Source organism: Dipodomys spectabilis, unplaced genomic scaffold (assembly GCF_019054845.1).
Source record: "Dipodomys spectabilis isolate Male_0828 unplaced genomic scaffold, ASM1905484v1 ptg000081l, whole genome shotgun sequence".
Taxonomy (NCBI): Eukaryota; Metazoa; Chordata; class Mammalia; order Rodentia; family Heteromyidae; genus Dipodomys; species Dipodomys spectabilis.
Window position 1 is genome coordinate 23,856,605 of NW_024870758.1, and position 21,183 is coordinate 23,877,787.

The window sequence follows — 21,183 nt, forward strand, 5'->3', positions numbered from 1 at the left end:
ACTGTATCCCAACCTGAATATACTAGAAATCAATGTTTCTGGGCAATTTCATCCATGTCATGATCTGAAGCTATCATCTATGAGCTGACAGCACTCTGATCTGTATCTTCAAGACTAAACTCTTCTTCAGGATTCAGGTTCTAAATGTAACTGACTACTGAACTTTTATCTAGTTACTTTGAAATCTACAAGTCTAAAATAAACCTACTGACATTTCCTGTCTTCAGTTATCTGTCCTGTTAACTTTTCCTCTCTCCATTCATCTATTTACTATGTGGCCTGACTTCCCCATCTTGGAAGCAACAAGAACATGCAGTCTCTGAAAGCAGATAGGTATCAGACAGTCTTCCCCCTCATCCACCTACACAGTGTCCATCTTCAAATCTTCCTCATTCTTCCCCTAAGTATTTGAGTCCTTTCCTACTCAACCCAACTACCACTGTTCTAATTTCAGATCCCTCACAGCTCATCTAAACTCTTACAATACTTTATGGCTAATCTTTGCAAGTCTGAACTTATCTTAGTCTATTAGTCCCCATCAAGATGCTAGAATGAAATATTTAAAAATTAAGTCTGACCATTCTGTCATTTTTGTTTTTTATGATTTACTGCACCCTATCAGGTCACTGTTCTTCTGCACAGACTCTTCACTAAATTGACATGTGATTTCACAGCTCAGAACCGTTGGCTCATGCTTACCCCCTGACTGGGACACACTTTCCTAGGTTCTTCCTATGATTAACATTCACTCAAGGGTGTAAAAGCCTTAGCTGTTAAGTTCAGAAACACTTTGATGAGTTTAATCCTCAGCAAGTCTAAATGCCTTTCCTGTGTAATGTCCAAGCTAATTGTAAATATCCTCCCCTATCAAATTTGTTTCAGCACTGAATTTTCCTTTTACAAAGCTTCACCAGTAAGACTGAGTTAAGAGGGGATGTTCAGTATATTCTCCACCTTCCATTTAAATTCTCTAAAACTAGAGAAAGAGTAACTGCCATTTGAGAAATACACCATTTTCACTAAACATGACAATATATTTATAGATATGAAGTGTCTACAGATGTTAATGAAATGAAAGAGAAAATCTGAAATTAAGCTTTTTGCGACTTTTTGGAGAATTCTCAAGTAATTATAAGCATGTGTCACTTAATGGAGATAAGTCCTGAGAAATATATTGTTAGATGATTTAACCGCATCAATATCATAGAGTATACTTCTACAAACTATCCTAATTGGGAATACTGTCACATATGTGCTGGCTGAAATGTCATCATGCACATGGCTGTACATACAAAGAAAACCTTTTATTTGCTCTAATTGTGTTCTGTGTAGAGGCATGCTATCCATTATTTACTTAAGCACAAAAAATGTTGTAAGATGAATTCTATAATATTCACTTTTCAGAATGGGATGACAGCCCTCACTTAGGTGAGGCCTCAAGTTTGAATCTGAACACTGCAAAACAAAATACAAAAGAACAAAACATCTTTACTTTTCAGATAAAGAAACTGAGACCAGTGACACAACTGAACTGAACTGCGAATATGTTGACTCCAAACTCCATGTTGTTTTTTCAGCATGTCAAGTCATAAAAAAATTAACCTAAATTTGATTACCTCATCTTCACAGATATCAGTCTTCTTCCCTTTTTTGTCATCTTTATCTTCTTCATCTTCATCGTCCTCATCAGCTTGGTCATCACTATCATCGTCATCATCATCATCATAATCACTGTCTCCTCCCTTCCTTCTTCGCTTGCGCCCTGGAGTGGGTGTGCCCAAAGGATGCTGCTCTTCGCCAAGGTCAATGCCACAAGAGGTGTCTCTTTTGCCTGTCTTCTTAGCATGGATGATTCTAAGCCTTTAAGTATTATAAAAGCGTGATATGACATACTTAGATATTTGAAAAAGAGCATAAGTTTTAAGCAAACTATGCCTCATGGTACTTCTCTCAGAGTAAAGACTACATCAATAACAATAAACATTAGAATCAAGAAGCAGTACTTGAGACAGGAAAATCAAGAGCTCAAGGAGAGCCTGGGCTATACAGCAAGTCAAGATCCTGTTTGAAAAATCAAATCACAGAATTTGAAAAACATAAGTAAGGAAATTTAGGAACTATACTGCCATACATTATTATGTTAATTTTCAAGCTATTCTTAAGTTTTGGCAATTAGAAGACATAAAAAAAAAAAGTATAAGTGGAACCGGGCGCTGGTGGCTCACGCCTGCAATCCTAGCTACTCAGGAGGCTGAGATCTGAGGATCGCGGTTCAAAGCCAGCCCGGGCAGGAGAGACTCTGAGACTCCTATCTCCAATAAACCACCAGAAAACCGGAAGTGGTGCTGTAGCTCAAGTGGTAGAGCGCTGGCCTTGAACTGAAGAGCTGAAGGACAGCGCCCAGGCCCAGAGTTCAAGCCCCACAGCTGACCAAAAAAGAAAACAAAACAAAAAAAACTATAAGTGGCACTGTGGCTCAAGTGATAGAGCGCTCGCCTTGAGCTGAAGAGTGCAGGGACAGCACTCAAGCCCAGAGTTCAAGATCCACGACAGACAAAAAAAAACAAACCTGTAAAGGCTGAAAAGATCAATTCTAACAATGATCAGGTAAATGATAATCCCTGATCTTTATATTATGTGACTGAATAAATTTCAGTTCAAATTAATGTAAAGAAACTATCCTATTTTTTTCTTTCTTGTTTGAACTTGAGACAGGGTCTCACTATGAAATATAGGGTGGACTTGAATTTGCGATCTTCCTGCATCAACTTTGGGAGTGCTAAGATTACAAACATGTATCACCTTGGCTGATTAAACTATCCTCTTAAGACAGAGGTTGAACAATTTTATTGTATTATAGCCTAGCAAGATAATTGTTTTAGTATTGAGTAGATCTGGATAGATTCTGTAAGTCATTAAGGAGAAAAAAGGGTAGTTCTACACAGTTTATATTTATGACAAAAATAACCTGAGTATCAATCATAGAAATGATATTTATTGAAGCTCCAAGAAACAGAAACAAGAAGTTTTATATTTTACTTTTTGTGATTTTTATTTTATTTTATTTTATTTTGCCCTTATCCTTTTGTCGCTGTTTATGATTTCTGTGCTTTTTATCTTGTGGGAAAGTTTATCTGTTTGGGGGAGGATAAGGGGAAAATACAAATAATGGGACAAAGGGTGAACTATTTCAGCAGTGATACTCACTAGATACTATGTTGAAAATGAACCACGCAACTTGGGAGGGAGGGGGTTGAGAAGGGGAGAATTGGGAGAAAATGAGAGAGATGACACTATTCAAAAAGAAATGTTGCTGGGCGCCGGTTGCCCACGCCTGTAATCCTAGCTGAGATCTGAGGATCGTGGTTCAAAGCCAGCCCGGGCAGGAAAGTCCTTGAGACTGTTCTCTCCAATAAACCACCAAAAATCTGAAAGTGGTACTGTGCCTCAAGTGGTAGAGTGCTTGCCTTGAGATGAAGAGCACAGGGACAGCGCCCAAACCCAGAGTTCAAGCCCCACGACCGACCCCCCCCCAAAAATTGCTCATTACCTGACTTATGTAACTGTAATCCCTCGTATATCACCTTTACAATAAAAATAAATTTTAAAAAAGGAAGTTGGGTTGCTTAACTTCTCTGAAAGAGAATTCTTTTAATTTCTAAGCATATAAAATCAACAAATCTCATTATACGTTTTGTACATTGCAGATTCTGGCACTGAGTTTTCTTAATTTCATATATCTAAACTAAACATTATCTTTCCTTTGGAAGAAGTAAAGTTATTATTCTATCTTTGCAGTCATATATTCTACTAGAAAGTTGTACAAAAGGAAAAATATATTAACATTGATAAACAGAACTTACTTGCGGAGTTTACCTTCAACTACCCATTTATCTCTCCTCAAGTTTGACATATAATCAATGTTCTTATCAATTTCACTGCCAATACAAAAATGTATTAAGATAAAAATTAATCCATTTATAAAATGTAATCATTTTTGTAAATAAAATGATACAATTTACCTTCTATCACTACTTGGACATACATGCTCATATATGCAAATGCATTTGTGTCATTTCTTCAGTGGATACACCATTAATATTAGGAAACTCACCAGATGTCCACATTAAACTAAGGAAGGAACTATCCATGCATTGCCTTCCAAAGACAATATTCCATTTTGGTTTGTCTATATTTAGGGTATGATAATTCCAAAACCAAAGCATTTAATATGCCTATCTTCAGATAATATCTATCTGAGTGTGTACATAAATGTCCAAACAGATGCTGAAAATAGTATGTCTAGAGATGTTTATAGGTTACAATGGTGCTTTTCTCTAAGGTAGAAACTGTTATTGTATTATTTACATTGAATTTATGCAGCAATGTATATGTATGTTTAAAAAAACTGCTTTTCAGTGTATTCATTATCATTATTATGCTTAATAAAATTATTCTATTATAAAATTATAAAACTTAGGGATTACATTCTATGATATTGTACCAAAGAATAGCAAAAACAAAGAAAATCATTTCAATTTAACAGAGTGGCTAAGATATGAACAGAGAAACAAAAATGTCCAGCAATGTTAGAATCACATGGCTCTGAGTATTTGGGTTGATCCTTTTTTCTAAAAAAGTAAAAGACTGAAAGTAGCATAATTAAAATCTGTGAAATAATTAATTGGAAGATCAGCATGATCATAGATTTGTTCACAGATCTTGAAATGCCTGAGTATTAATTTAGAATTTCAGAAGTTACAAATGATAGAGTGCAGAACTTATTTAGCATAAAACCAAAGATCAAGTGGCTGACTAATTCTATGACTACTAGGAAAATCGGGTAGCTATCTGTCCTCAAAGATTTTAAGGAAGGAAAAATTATGGTGATAGGGGCTGGGAAGGTGGCTCAGTGGTAGAGCACTTGCCTTGCATGCACGAAGCCCTGGGTTCGATTCCTCAGCACCACATAAGCAGAAAAAGCCAAAAATGGGGCTGAGGGTCAAGTGGTAGAGTGCGCGCCTTGAGCTGATAGAGCTAAGGGACAGCGCCCAGGCCCACAGTTCAGGCCCCACGACTGGCAAAAAAAAAAAAAAAATTATGGTGATAGATTCTAGGACTTAAGCAAATAAGAACTATATATTTTTCTACCTATCTATCTAATATATAGTATATATGGAATAAAATTATTAAATGAAAGGGGGACCAAGACTATTGGCTGTGTAAATACAGTGTAACCTAATATTCCCCAATAAATGACAAAGAAATACTTTAAAACATTACATATTAATTGCAAAAAGCAATGATATAAAAATTTGCTCTCTCTCTATATAAAGAGCAAATGTATTTTAAGAACTACATGAAAGTATTAGTGGTTTTTTTCTAAATGGGTAAGAACTTACAACTTTAACGTTCTTCTTATTCTAATCTATAATTCTAAATTTTCTATATGCAAGATGTATTCCTCTGTAATGACAAATTTAAACCAGGAAATAATCACCAGAAAACCCTGGTCATGTATGTGCTTACCTCACCACACTCTTACTGCATGCCAGTTCATTGATCAGGAAAGCCAGGATTGAAGCCTTCTGTGCTGGAGTGTGAGCCTGAAAAGCTTTGGTCTTCAGGCTTTCAGTGAGCTCAGTTTGTCCACAGTGATTTTCCATAAAAATCTGCAAAACCTCAGACACATTGTCTCGGTTCACACCAACATTCAGCAAATGTTCTCCAAGAGCTGTTTTGGCCTATAAAAGTTTGGCATTTTTATCAATATTTATCATAACCATTCATAATAAATAAACAGTAAGATTAACAATACTTGTTCTAGATATGTTCTAGATATTACTGATAAATGCTTTATTCACAGTTTGATGTGGAGGTAAAAATAAACAACAGATTATAGACAAACATTCAAGAACATGCATTGTTCTGTTCCTTCTTCAAACTTTTGGTTTAAAGTCACACTGAGACAATATATTATCGACACAATTTTCATCTTTAAAATAGAAAGCATGGATACTGGTGGGCTATAGAAACTAAATAATCTAGCAAGCTTTCTTTGAGACAAGGTCTCATGCTCCCTTTTTGCTTAGGCTGGCCTCAAACTCATGATCTTCTCCTCTTGATTTTCCCTGCAGAGTAGCTGTGATCACATGCATGTACCACTACACCTAACTGCCAAATCAATTCTGAATCTGTTGCTCTATAGACGCCTTGTCAAGTGCCTCTATTATTTACAATGATTGAATGAAGCAAAGTATAATTTCAGAAGGCACAAAGAAGTTCTAATTGTCCTATGAATTATGAATTCTGGTTTTGCTTTCCTTAAATGAACTGGGTTATAGCCTAAAGCTAGAATAAAACAAAATAACTGAGAAAGGAAGGTCTACATTTATAACCAAGTTCTTCTACGTTTGCAACAGGTATAAACTAATGAAAATCGACATTTAACTTCATGAGAAAAATATGATCACTTTACACAATCTTCTGCTATTATGGTACAAATGCGCTGATAGTACATGTTTAAAACAACTCTTATATTTTGTTTTTGTTTTTTACCTTGTATCCTGTAATTAGACCTGGATCACACACAGCAGCGGAGAGGAGCCTCACCAGTAGGTCTTGGACTTCACCCATGCTGTCCCCTATATTTAGTAATCCCTCTTGAAGAACACTCAGGTTTGGAACATCAATATTCACATCAAAGCCCAAAACTTTACCAAAGTTTCGTAAGAACTGCACCACCATGAGACAGTCTGAAAATGTACTTCCAGAGAGAACAAGTCCTGGAATACGAGGCAACTCTGGCAAAGGCTGAAAATAAAACATGAATCAAGTTTAAAATACTTTCAAAAAGTGATGGTCGATTTTTTTAACAGAGCTTTTTTTTTTTTTTTTTGCCGGTCATGGGGCCTAAACTCTGGGTCTGGGCGCTGTCCCTCAGCTCTTCAGCTCAAGGCTAGTGCTCTACCACTGGAGCCACAGCGCCACTTCCAGCTTTTTCTGTTTCTGTGGTGCTGAGGAATCGAACCCAGGGCCTCATGCTTGCAAGGCATGCACTCTACCGCTGAGCTACCTTCCCAGCCCCTGATGGTCGATTTTTTAAAACAAAGAATGTTGTTATCTTTCTTGCCCCTATGTTGACTAGTGGTGCTTTTTTCTTTGGATGCCACATTTCCTGGGCATTTCTGCAGCCTCCACAATACAAGGTACAGTGTCTTGAACATAAGTAATGGCCAGGAAACTTGTCTCACCTCCATATGAACTGAAATTCATCTCTGAAAAAAAATGCTGGCTTGAATTAACCCATATTAATAAATTATGGGTTGTATATTGAAAAGGCTAGAAAAAACATAAGAAATGAAATGTACCCTCAAAAGTACTTTATTATAGATGTACTGATTAGGGGAATATGTACTAATTTCTTCTGATAATGGAGATATTTGATATCCATACTTGTTTTGGTTGCCCAGAAAATAACAACATGGCTCTGCAGTCTTTCTGGATGGAGAGAAAGGTACTGATGAATGTAGATAAATGATTAGGTCTGTCTTACTAGACCTCAGGGCTCTGAATGTGAAACTAATTATAATGCAACTAGAGATTTTGAGCTTGCCTATATTTGGCAAAGCATTCCTATGAGCTTCAGTAGTACAGTCAGCTATCTGTCACAAGCTCTCAAATATGTTCACATATGAACACCTTAGTGACTAGGTTATAGCACTAGTAATAAACATTTATAAAATTGAGTAATAGCTAATCTAAATTAAGAATATTTTTGTGGAGAACTTTACATTTCAATAGAAAAAATAAATGATTTACAACATTTCCATTTGTGGTCTGTGTTTTAAAAAATGCTCCTTTGCCCCCACTCTTTTCAATATGGTACTAGAATTCCTAGTCAGAGCAATAGGGCAGGGAAAGGAAACAAGAGGGGACTCAAAGGAGTAAGAGTCAAATTATTCCTATTTGCTAATGATAAGATCTTATGCTTAACAGAGCCTATACAGTCCACCAAGATGTCAGAAATATAGCAGCATATAAAACAAATAATCAAAAACTAGTAACTTTTCTATATGACATCAATGAATAGGCTGAGAAAGAAATTAAGGAAAGCACTTCTTTTTCATAATAGCCTAAAAATAGTAAAATGTCTAGGTATTAACGAGGAACATAAAAGATATTTAACTATGAAAACTATAAAACCTTGAAGGAAAAAACTGAAGATGACATCAGGAGATAGAAAGCCCTCTTGCTCTCGTGGAATGGTCATAGTGCTAAGGGCAATCTATAGATTCAATATAATTCGATTTAGAAAAATCATTCCAAAAATTCATATGGAGGCATAAAAGATGCCAAATAACACATATAATTCTAACTAAAATTCTTTGGAGGTATTACAATTTCTGGCTTCAAATTATACTACATAGCTATAGTTAAAACAAAACAACAACAACAAACCCCCACAAGCTTGGTACTGGCAAATAAGCAGATCCAATGGAATAGTATGGAAGACCTAGGGATAAAAGTATATAGCCATACTCAGCTAATTTTTGACAAAAAAGCCAAGAACATACAATGGAGAAAATACATCCTCTTTAAGAAATGGTGCTGGGAAAACTGGTTATCTATTTGCTGGAGACTGAAACTGGACTCGAAGCTCTCATTCTATACAAAAATCAACTCCAGATGGATCAAAGACTCAAAGTAAGACCTGAAGCTTTAAGTCTACTGCAAGAAGGTATAGAAAGAACTCTGTAAGATATAAACACAGGTAGATTTTTTCTGAATAGGCCTCCAGCTGACCAGAGAATGTGAATAAGAACTGACAAACAGGACTACATGAAATTAAAGTTTCTGCTTAGAAAGTTTAAACATTCAAATCAAACTTGTAGGTGTACTTTAATTTTTACTGAAAAATATCTATGCTATATAAATAAATAGTATATCAATGTAATTAAATTCTCCCCGTGGTACAAAAAGTTTACTTTAAGCACACTAGAAATGATCTTATTTAAGTCAAGAAGATAACCACCAGATGAATGTAGTATATAAGTAAATACAAACTGCAAATGGTACAGACTAAACAAAATATTATGGGGTAGCAGTAAAGAGAATATATGTATTTTTTTGGGGGGGTCCAGTCGTGGGGCCTGAACTGTGGGTCTGGGCACTGTCCCTCAGCACTAGCTCAAGGCTAGCACTCTACCACTTGAGCCACAGCACCACTTCTGGCTTTTTTCTTTTTGCTTATGTGGTGCTGAGGAATCGAACCCAGGGCCTCAGGCATGCAAGGCAAGCGCTCTACCACTGAGCCACCTTCCCAGCAATATATGCATTATTGATATACTTTACAAGAGTGCCATTGTCTTAACTATGCCTAATAGGACTAAAACTGATTTCTACTCCCAAAAGTTTAACACCTCATGTCACTTGCCAACATTATTTTGGTCTTTCTAAATTTCTAAATTTTTATTTTTTTTTATTTTTTGGTTCTGGTCCTGGGGCTTGAACTTAGCCTGGGCACTATGCCTGAGTTTGTTTGTTCAAGGCTACAATCTACCGCTTAAAGTTTTTTGTGGTTCCACTTCTAGGTTTTTGTGGTTAGTTAAGAGATAAGAATCTCTCAGACTTTCTTGCCTGGGCTGGCTTTGAATCAAGATCCTCAGATCTTTGCTTTTTGAGTAGGCTAGAGTTATAGGATTGAACTCAATTTCTACTGTTATATGTTATAGCAACATTACATGTCTATAAAGCACCTTACCATAAAAGAAAAACACATGGGTGCTGTGATAGAACATCAATTTTGGGCTTGCAAGATGAGAAACAGCATGTACTCAAAAGTGTAATAAGCTGTGGCCTAAACACAAGCTCTGTAATCACAGCAAGTTTCTTAAGCTCTTTGTGTCTCAGTTTTCTCATCTGTATTGAAGATAAACACTAGTTTCTAGGGACTTTGAGAAGTAGATAAATCATATAAATAATATCTTCTCTTAGCTCCTAACATGATGTTAACATAAAGTCCAATAAAGGTTAGCTACCATGACTAAAGCACTGGAGCAATACAGATTAAACCCCTGATTTATTTAAAGATCTATGGGCCCTGAGAAGGTAGATTTTCCTATGCCTGAATACCTGGGAAGAATCAAATAAAACATGGAAGTACTTCTGAGATTATTCTTTGCAAATTTCTACAGTTATCCATTAAAATTAAAAGGTATGTAGATATCTGTGAAAAGGTGGGAGGGAAGACACAGAATACAAGGAAAAAGAGTGAGAAAGTACAGCAGTGGAGCTCACTGGACATTGATGAAAGTGAACTATCCAACTCATGAGTGGAGATGGGAAGGAGGGAATGGGAAAGAGGGAGGGAAGAGATGACACTGTATGCAAGGAAATATACTCATTACCTGATACATGTAAAAGTAACCCCTCTGTATACCTCCTCTACAATAACAATAAATTTAAAAAAAGATATTTAGAGCTCCAACAATATAGTAAGAACTGGTATATTATCAGAATAAGAACTCCATCTTGGTGGCTCTCCAAGAGAAACAATGTAACCTAGATTTGCAAGTCTACCACACTAGACAAAAATTAAAGGCTTTCATAGTGGTAACTCTGGGAAAGGAATCAAGGAAAAATTAAACTTATTTCTGAAATAACCTTCAAGTAATGTAAGTTACCTTTTGGTCTGCTAAGCACATGTCTTCATTTGGCTTCTTTAGCTCCTTTGCAATTTCTAGTTCTAATCTCCGTTGCTCCAGTTTACGCTCTTTATTTAATCTTTTCTCATCACGTTTTTCTTGTTTCAACCGCTCTTTTTCCTTCAAAAGAAAATCAAACTCTCCTTAATCATGTTAAATGTTTGAAAACAACTCCAGTTGAAAGTTAAAGTGATCAAAGTGCATATTTCAGTGAACAAAAATATTTTAGAAATAAATTTACCATTAGTCTAGAAAAATTTATAACAATGATTTACTTTGGTTTAATTATTTTCACTTTTTGAACTTCAAAATAATCTTTTGACACAATCATATCTTAAGAATATGAAATAAGACAAAAATCTTACAATGCTTCTATAATACTTAGTATCAAGATTAGATTTAAGAAAGACTATGTTAAAAGTCTTCATGAATAATTTCAATCCTTTGACAGGTCATGAAAATCAAATATTACTAAGAGGAGGTATGTAAATAAAATAAACATAAGCAACTATCATAAAACAAATTTGACTAGTATCAGCAAAATATGTGTGGCTAGAGGAAGCAAAGGAGGTTTCACCGCAGCAAAGTACTGTGTGAATTTGCAGAAGCATTTCTTCCAACATGGATTATCTAGTCTAAAACAATACTGGGGATGAAATATATGAGATATTATTTACCACCATAAACAACACTTAAAAGAATATAGGATAGCAAGTCTGAAGGTAATTCTGAAGGCATTCCACAAATGTTTTGATGCGGATATGGTACCTCATGCCTGTAATTCCGGCTAAGAAAGAGGAATTGGTTCAAGACCAGCCTAAGTAAAAGTGAGATTGCCAATTTAACAAATAAAGTATGCATGGTAGAGTGAAACTGTAATCCCACTTCCATGGGAATCTGAAAAATAACCAAAGGGAAAAAGGGGATGCGGCTCAAGTGGTATAATAACCGTCTACCAAGAGCAACACAACTCCTGAATCCAAAATTCTGTGCCATAAGGAAAAGAAAAAGTTTGTGTTTTGTCCTTGCTATAAAGAAGAGAATTGTCAGAACAAGATGCAAACATAAAAGGGATCCAAATAGGGAAAGATGAAGTAAAACTTGCCCTCTTTGCAGATGACATGATCTTGTATTTAAAGAATCCCATGGATTCCACTCCCAAATTACTTTAGCTGATTCAAAACTTTGGCAAAGTAGCAGGGTATAAAATTAACCCTCAAAAATCAATGGCTTTCTGTATGTCAACAAATGAGAAAAGCGTGGCTGAAATCAGGAAAGCAACTCCATTCGAAAAGCCCCACAAAAAATAAAATACCTAGGAATTAACTTAACCAAAGAAGTGAAGGACCTCTGTGATGAAAACTTTAGAAACCTGAAATAGGAAATAAAAGCAGAACTGAGGAAGTGGAAAAACCTCTTATGCTCCTGGATTGGAAAGATCAACATCGGAAAATGGGAATACTTTCTAAAGCTATCTACAAATTCAATGTGATACATGTCAATATTCCAACCTCATTCTTCAAGGAAATAGAAGAGGCAATCCAAAAATTCATATGGAACAATAAAAGACCCAGAATAGCAAAAACGATCCTCAACAGAAAGAACAGTGCTGGAGGATTATCAATACCAAATTTCAAACTCTACTACAAAGCCATAGTAATCAAAACAGCTTGGTACTGGCACAAGAACAGACCTCAGGACCAATGGAATAGAACTGAAAACCCAGAAATGAACCTACAGACCTACAGCCATCTAATCTTCCATAAGGGAGCTAAAAAAGTAGAATGGAAGAAAGACAGCCTCTTCAGTAAATGGTGCTGGCAAAATTGGTTAATCACTTGTAGAAAACTAAAGCCAGATACTTATATATCACCCTGCACCAGAATCAACTCCAAATGGATCAAAGACCTCGGAATCAAAGCACACACCCTGAAAACCTTACAGGACGGAATAGGAGAAAGCCTAGGTCTCCTTGACACAGGCCGAAATTTTCTTAATAGAGACCCAAAAACACAACAAATCAAAGAAAGGTTGGACAAATGGGATTGCATGAAATTGCAGAGCTTCTGCATGGCAAAGGACATAGCTAGCAAGATCAATAGAAAGCCCATGGATTGGGAGAAGATCTTCACTAGCCATACAATGGACAAAGGTCTCATACCTAAAATATAATTTGAACTCAGAAAATTAAATCCCCCAAAAACAAATCTTCAAAGAAACAACTGCCCAATAAATAAGTGGGCTAAAGGCTTACAGAGAAGCTTTTTTGAAGAGGAAAGAAGGATGGCCAATAGATACATGAAGAAATGCTAAACCTCGCCATAAAAGAAATGCAAAACAAAACAACACTGAGGTATCACCTCACTCCAGTTAGAATGGCTATAATCAAGAACTCTAATAACAACAGATGCTGGAGGGGATGTGGACAGAAGGGAACCCTACTGCATTGTTGGTGGGAGTGTAAACTTGGTTCAACCAATAGACCTCCCTTCTATTTTATATATTTAGATTGTAAGTAATTTGTAGGCAGGTTGTAATAGCATACATCTATAACTTCAATACTCAGGAAGTGGGGGCAAGAGAATCTCAAGTTCAAGACCAGCCCAGGTAAGTCAGTGAAAAGCCTATCTTAAAACAAAACAAAACTGCAAATAAAAGTGATGGGAATGCAGCAATGAAAGCTATCATTTAAAATGTAGTTCTATTTTTATGGACAAAATGTTTATTTTATACTAGAATTTGATTTGGGGGGAAGAGTTAATCCGTTGCCTCACTTTTATTCTTAGGAACACATTAAAATAAATTAAGAAGCAGCACATCTAAAATAGGGGCTGGGAAGGTGGCTCAGTGGTAGAGCGCTTGCCTTGCATGCATGAGAGCCTGGGTTTGATTCTTTAGCACCACATAAGCAAAAAGAAAAAAGCCGGAAGTGGCAGTGTGGCTCAAGTGGTAGAGCGCTAGCCTTGAGCTAAGAGCTGAGGGACAGCGCCCAGGCCCAGAGTTCAGGCACCAGGACCTGACCCAAAAATAAATAAATAAATAAATAAAATCAAATAAATTTCATTTAAGGTTAAAACATCTATTAACTAATAATTTTTGGGGGGATGCTGGTCCTGAGTCTTTAACTCAGGGCCTGAGCACTGTCCACTATCTTTTTTGCCTAAGGCTAATGGCTATATCACTTGAGCCACAGCTCTACTTCTAGCTTTTTGATGGTTAATTAGATAGAGTTTCCTACACAGGCTGGCTTTGAACCACAATCCTCAGATCTCAGCCTCCTGAATAGTGAGGATTATAAGCATGAACCACAAGTGCCCAGTCTGGATTACTGTTAACAGTCAAAAATATATAAGGCAAAAAGCTAAAAGTCATGTAAAGATTATTTATATAATAAAAGCATAAAAGTATCTTCAAACATTCTATAGTATAATAACAAATAGGTAACCTAATGTACCCTATTTTAGAATTATGTGTCTAAGAACTAAGGAGTGAATGTGGTACAATGAGCTAATACTATAAAGTTCACAACTTACAGGACTGTAAAATATGCTATTTTTTAATATATATATTTTTGTAAAGATACTGTATAGAAGGGTTACAGTTACATGTGTAAGGTAATGAGTACATTTCCTATTGAGCATTGTTACCCCCTCCTTTGTTTTTACCCCCAGCCTCCCTACCTCCCCCTCACCCCCACCCCAAGTTGTAAAGTTTGTTTTCAACATAGTGTCTTGTATGTCTTATTGTTACAATGGGTCAAGGCTGACCCATTGTATCCTTGTTTCAGCATTTTGTTATATCCCTTCCCCTCTCCACATCAGAAAAATGTATATACAAGATGCAAGGTACCAGAATCAAATACAGTGAAAACAGGGGTTATACCAAAACATGCCATTTTTATAGACCAGTGATTTTAGCACTTTACAATTCTATTGGGTCCCTTAGGTGACTGTTCTGGGTTTAACTTAAGAGAATACTTTTTTTTTTTTTGACAGAAATTTGTACTCATTTAAAATGTAACAAGATTTAAAGTTTACCTCAAGCTGTAGAAAAATAAAAGTGTAAAGATGAATAATAATAGAAGTTATACTAGACTTACAAAGAGTAAAAATGATAGTGCTTTATGGGTCACATATTTAATATGAGTACAATAACCATTCTTTAAAATGAGCTTACAATTTTAATTTATATGTAATATAATATGAAAATTAATCTAAAACAAAGGAATATTATGAATCAGATGATTGAGGAAGGATTAAAGGCAATTATATTTTATAGGAAGAAAATAATAAAGTAAATCTTTTCTTAAATATTTCATTAAAAATTCTGTACTTAAGATTAACTGTTTTCAGATGTCACGTAGAATAGCTACTTTTACATAAATGTCTCTTCATTTTAAATCAAAATTGTCAAATTTCACATCAGGTAGGGATTTTATAAGAATATATTCCAAAATCTATTTCGAGTGATATTTAAATTCTATAAAAATATAAAGCGAGCCGGGCGCTGGTGGCTCACGCCTGTAATCCTAGCTACTCAGGAGGCTGAGATCTGAGGATCGCGGTTCAAAGCCAGCCCGGGCAGGAGAGACCATGAGACTCCTATCTCCAATAAACCACCAGAAAACCGGAAGTGGCGCTGTAGCTCAAGTGGTAGAGCGCTCGCCTTGAGCTGAAGAGCTGAGGGACAGCACCCAGGCCCAGAGTTCAAGCCCCACGGCCGACCAAAAAAAAAAAAAAAAAATTGATTTTACATTTTACTTTTACATTTTAAGGTAGTCAATCTAATTTCTCTCTCTCCCTTTCTCTCTTTTCTTTCTGTATCATTACTGGGCTTTGGACTCAGTCTGAGTACTCTTCCTTAATATTTTTGCTTAAGGCTGGTGCTCTACCACTTGAGCCATAGAGCCATTCTGGCTTTTTGGTGGTAAATTGGAGATCAGAATCTCACAGACTTTCCTGCCCAGGCTGGCTTCAAACTGCAATCCTCAGATCTCAGGCTTCTGAGTAGCTAGGATTACAGGCATGAGCCACCAGTGTTTGGTTTAAGGCAATTTAACTTTGAAAAAGAAATAAAGTACATTTATATAAATGCTGTTCTAGTATATTTTCTGTGCCTTTAATTGAAAAGCAATTTTCTTTTCAAAGTCTATATATGCAAGTCTGCCTTTTATTTTTATTTTTCACTACATAATGATTGGGATGAGTATAGAATTATGAAATGCTACCATGAATAGTGTCATTGAGGGATTAAGCTTTTTTTTTTCTACTTTCAAATTACTTATTGGATTACTTTGGAATGGGAACCCTGTTTTCCATTGTGTGCGTCTATTTCCTGAAGTGCTGACAGTCATTCTGTGATAACATACATGTTTAACATCCTTTTGTACTTTACTGACCCTTGAGGAGACATAGAAAACAAACTACTATATTATTATGGTTGGTTATGCAGTTTATAAGAGTGATTTTAAATTTGTAGTTGGTATAAAGTTTCTAAAATTAAAATAGGAGATTAAAAAATAAAATGTTGCTTTCTCATGCTGTTTAATCTTGTTTCTAATGATAAATATAAGAGCAAATGTTTTCATATTTTCTTGAATTAATACTAGGGAGTAAGCTGTTTTTATTTTTGAGGCTAACAATCATTAGTTCTTATACTATTCTACAAAAGATTATTAATGGTCATTTGAAATTAATATGATTAACAAGGTAAGTTATATACCAGATTTTTAACTAAGTATAGCTTCATATAACAGAATAACTATAGTTTTCTTAAGCTAAAGAATCAACAATGGGGGGAACGGGGGGATATGAGTGGGGGGGATGGGATATGGGAAGGGATAGGAAGGGGAAACAAAAGAGGAAACAACAATGCTTGATAAGAAATGTACTCATTATCTTGCCCATGTAATTGTAACTCCTTTATATGGTACTTTCATAATAAAAAATTTTTAAAAATGAGAGTAAATTGTAAAGCAAAACTCAAATAGAAATTTAAAAAAAGAATCAACAATAATTTTGAATCTATTTTTTTAAAATATACATCAAGGGCTGGGAAGGTGGCTCAATGGTAGAGTGCTCGCCTTGCACGCATGGGGGCCTGGGTTCGATTCCTCAGCACCACATAAACTGAAAAAGCTGGAAGTGGCACTGTGGATCAAGTGGTAGAGTGCTTGCCTTGAGCTGAAGAGCCAAGGTACAGCGCCCAGAGTTCAGGCCCCATGACTGACAACACACACACACACACACACACACACACACACACATGCTTGAGATAATAGTAAATTAAAATATCTCATGCGTAGTATTTGTACTACCTGTTTACTGTGATGGCTGTGGAGTTTCTTTGAGTCATTTCAGATGTTACAGGATATTTTAATTAATAATATGGAAGCACCTTATATTTCAACCTAATAATTCTTTAAATACTGCTTGTAACATATGCATTTTATCCTACTTTGCCTTTTTCCAGAACACAATAACAATATAAAGGAATTAAAGTTAGGTAGACAGTAGCTGTTTACAATGTTGAACTAGTCCCAAATACCATATAGCCTTTACTTTGTGGTGGTTTCTTCTGTGTGTGTGTAAGTGGGTATGTGTGTGTGTGTGTGTGTGTGTGTGCCATTCCTGGGATTTGAACTCAGACTCTGAGCACACAAAATTTTGCTAAATAATTCAGCATAAATTTATGTAAAAGACTAGGGAAAGTTTGGATTAATTACATTAAAAAAAAAATCAGCTCTGAGCCAGCCCAGGCTGGAAAATCCGAGTCTCTTATCTTCAATTAACCAGCTGAAAACCAGAAGTAGCACTGTGGCTCAAAGTGGAAGAGAGCTTGCCTTGAGCTGAAGAGCTCAGGGACAGTGCCCAGGCCCAGATTTCAAGCCCCACAATTGACATAAAAAAGAAAAAGAAAATCAGCCCCATAATCTAGCAAAGGAGTACAAAGGAAATAAAGTCAGTATGTGAAGAGATCTCTGTACTCCTATGTCTGTTGTAACATTCACAATAGCCAGGAAGAAAGCTGTGTGTCTGTTAACTAATGGATGCCTAAAGAAAATGTGGCAATGTGATATACCATAGACTAGTATTCAGACATAAAAGAATGACATTCTCTTATTTATGACAATGTGAATGAAAATGGAAATCATTATGCTAAGTGAAATAAACGAGGCACAGACTACATGGTTCACTCATATGTGGAATGTAAAAACAGTTGACCTCTTATAAGCTGACAAAAATTGGTAGTAATCAGAGGGGATGAAGGGATGGGGAGCAGTACATCAGTTGTTATAATCAAACAGGAGTAAGAACTTCTGGTGTGCTTTTACAGTAGGTTAATGTAGACAATGATAATGTAGGAGGATTTTGCATGTTTTCACAATAAGGAAATGGTAAGTGTTTGAAAAGATATATATATGTATAGATGTATACATATAGATCTATAGATATATCTAGAGCTATACATCTGATATATCTATAGATCTATATGTATAGATCTATACACATATATATGTATATATCTAAAGATATATATATATATATATATATATATATATATAGTGGGGTGTTGGGAGAAAGAAAGACCCTATGCTTGGGACTGTGCTGCTGCTGCTGCTGCTTCTTTCTTCTTCTTCTTCTTCTTTCTTCTTCTTCTTCTTCTTTTTGCAATAGGGTTATATTCTATTATAACTTAGGTTGCTGGCCTTTATGGCATTCTTGAGACGGTTCTTTATATCAAAAGGTCTGTTATTTTGTGAAATGTCTGTATCTGTATTCTTTTTGAGAAGATATATGACATAATTTACACATTACACAATGCAAATATATGGAAATATCACATAATAACCATGAATATGTATATAGTTTTACATTTTATATATCAGTTAAAGAAATTTAAAAATTTACAATTGCTTGAAAAACCATGCCTTGTTAATTGCTTGTTTCACATAGTAAAGCTTTATCTCATTGATACAATTATTAATCTTTTTCATTTTTCTCACAGTAATTTAATAACCCATCACACTGAAGTAGTCTAGAAAAGTTTAAAAATATTTTGTTGATGGCAGCAACTGTTAGAGGAACATAATCTAAAATCAGAAGGACTGATAAAGTTATTCAGTTTGCAAGCAGTCCTGTTCACAGGTCTACAGTGACTACCATCAGGATACATCTAGAAGGGAATAAAGAGTGCAGCCAGGCCAATTTGTTGCCTGGTAGTCATTATTATATTAGATATAGAGGAAATCAATAGAACTGGATAAGCAACAGGTAAGGAGAAAAAATGTAACAGGAAAAGCATTAGCAAGTGACCTAACAGAAAGTGATTGCTAGAGAAAATTTAAGAGGTAATCTATATTAGTAGTTCCCTTTGTGCCTATACATCTTGCTAGGCCTACTCTACATTTACGCAACTGTAAGTATGAGGTAGTGCTAAGCACTATTCTACAGCTTTACCCACACACATGCCCACACACACATCTATTTAGACAACATTATAACTATATGAATAAGGAATTAATACCTTAATTTAATGGAAAAAATGAATCAAAGGGATTAAAAATATGGCAAAAGTTATACAGCTGGAAAGTATTAAAAGCAGAATCCAAATTTGGGGGGGTTGACTAAAATATCCAGGTTCCAAAACAGTATACATGTTGTGTTAACAAATCAGCCATCTATGTTGCAAATAAATATCACAGCTAAGACAAAAACACACAGATCTCAACTCAACTCTAGGTTAAACAGTATCGTGTGTGTGTGTGTGTGTGTGTGTGTGTGTGTGTGTGTGTGTGTGAGAGAGAGAGAGAGAGAGAGAGAGAGAGAGAGAGAGAGAGAGAGAGAATATATGTATGTGTAAAATTCTGTGGTGTTAGAAATGGAACTCAGAACCTTACACATTCTAGGCAAAGGTTCTACCAAGGAGATATATTCCCAGCAAAAAAAATAATAATAATTAAATATTTATCTCAGTTGAAGTATCATTACTTTATTAAAAATACAGTTTGCCAAACATGTTGATAAACAATTCTAATTCTAGGACCTGTGAGGCAGAGAGAGAATTAAGAGAATTCTAGGCCAGACTGAGAGATGTAGAGAGTTCCAAGTCAATCTGGGCTTCTTGTCAAGATATTGTCTCAAACAACAAAAACCAATACAAAATCAAACCCACCACCCCCAACAAAAAGAAAACAGTTTGAGGAGGTAAATCACACTGTTTGCCGAGCCAGCATTGGAATCTGGGTCTCTCAACCTCTGAAATCCTGGTTATAATGCCTGTAGTTCTCTCTATGCAACTGTTTTAATGCAGAATGCATTCCTTTATAGCATTTATTTTAATCTGCAACTGATTTCTTTTAAATTCCAAATAGATTGATTTTGACATACTGAAATAATTCTCTTTTTCTGAATTATCTGTTAAAAGTCTATTTTAAGGAAATTATTAAGGCCAAGTTTTATACATAGAATGCTAAAGAACACTCTATTCTGAGGGCAAAAGACCCTGCGGGAATAATTTGTGTTTGAATTAGGATGCGTAGACTCCTCAAGGCACTCTGTAATATTCGATTTGTGACACTCTGGCTACAGTAGTAGTTTGATTCAAACCAATGACATTTAACACATTTACAAAAAAGATAATTAAAACATCAGCCAGGGAAATTAACACATATATATGAAAACTTTTTCCATTCTTTTATTTTAGCATAGTTACTATCTTTAACCTTTGGTTTGTTTATGAAAGCTAGTAAATTATGACAAAGTTATACCTTGAATAAAAGGGCTAATGTTTCAGGAAAAAATAATAATTTATAAGGTAGCATATTTCTAGAAACACATACTTACTTCTGCTTTCTTACGAGCTTCCATAGCTTTCATAAGCATCATGTGTTGTCTCCTTCTCTCCCGTTCCTATTAGGCCAGATAAAATTAGGAGCATAACTCAACCAGAGTTAAACGTTTGAGTTTCAAATGGAAAACAACAACAACAACAAAAACAAAAACTCAATATAGCATGTTTAGCATTTATAGACAAGTCACAGTAAATACTAAATATAAGACAAGAATGGCCAGTCTGTGCATGTTTTAGTTTAGGTTTAGAAAGCAAATACAAGAACAATCAAAAGCAAAAAGGTAAAGCAATGAACATGGAGACAGTGTAAACAGAAGCATACAAGATTTACTTATGGTCAGTTGTGATGCTCCTTCAAAAGCTGGCAGAACAAAAAGCATAATGGTTGGCTGGAACAGGTCAGTTACTTTACATCTGCTATTAGAGAAACCACAAATACTTACTAGAGCCAATTGAACGGAAAGTTGTATTGTGCTTACAATTTTAGATCAGGCAGAAATTGATCCATAATCATTTTCGTGTTATGGTTTTGGATTAATTAGATTTATTTCAAGTACAAAATTATTTTGAAAATCCAATGAGTCACCAACAAATTAGAAAGGTTTTTTTTTAAAGCACTGATAGC

General features: G+C 35.4%; 1 protein-coding gene across 2 annotated transcripts in view; it reads right to left on the reverse strand.

Annotated features, from left to right (window-relative positions):
• The window catches only part of Baz2b (bromodomain adjacent to zinc finger domain 2B), a 297,821-nt gene that overhangs the window by 26,750 nt on the left and 249,888 nt on the right, over positions 1-21,183 (reverse strand). For both annotated transcript variants that reach the window (XM_042683418.1, XM_042683416.1), the window contains 6 exons: positions 20,552-20,617; positions 10,686-10,826; positions 6,559-6,813; positions 5,530-5,744; positions 3,864-3,938; positions 1,617-1,860 (listed from right to left, as the gene is read on the reverse strand). In XM_042683418.1, the coding sequence (XP_042539352.1) occupies positions 1,617-1,860; positions 3,864-3,938; positions 5,530-5,744; positions 6,559-6,813; positions 10,686-10,826; positions 20,552-20,617 (996 nt within the window). The remainder of the gene's footprint in view (positions 1-1,616; positions 1,861-3,863; positions 3,939-5,529; positions 5,745-6,558; positions 6,814-10,685; positions 10,827-20,551; positions 20,618-21,183) is intronic.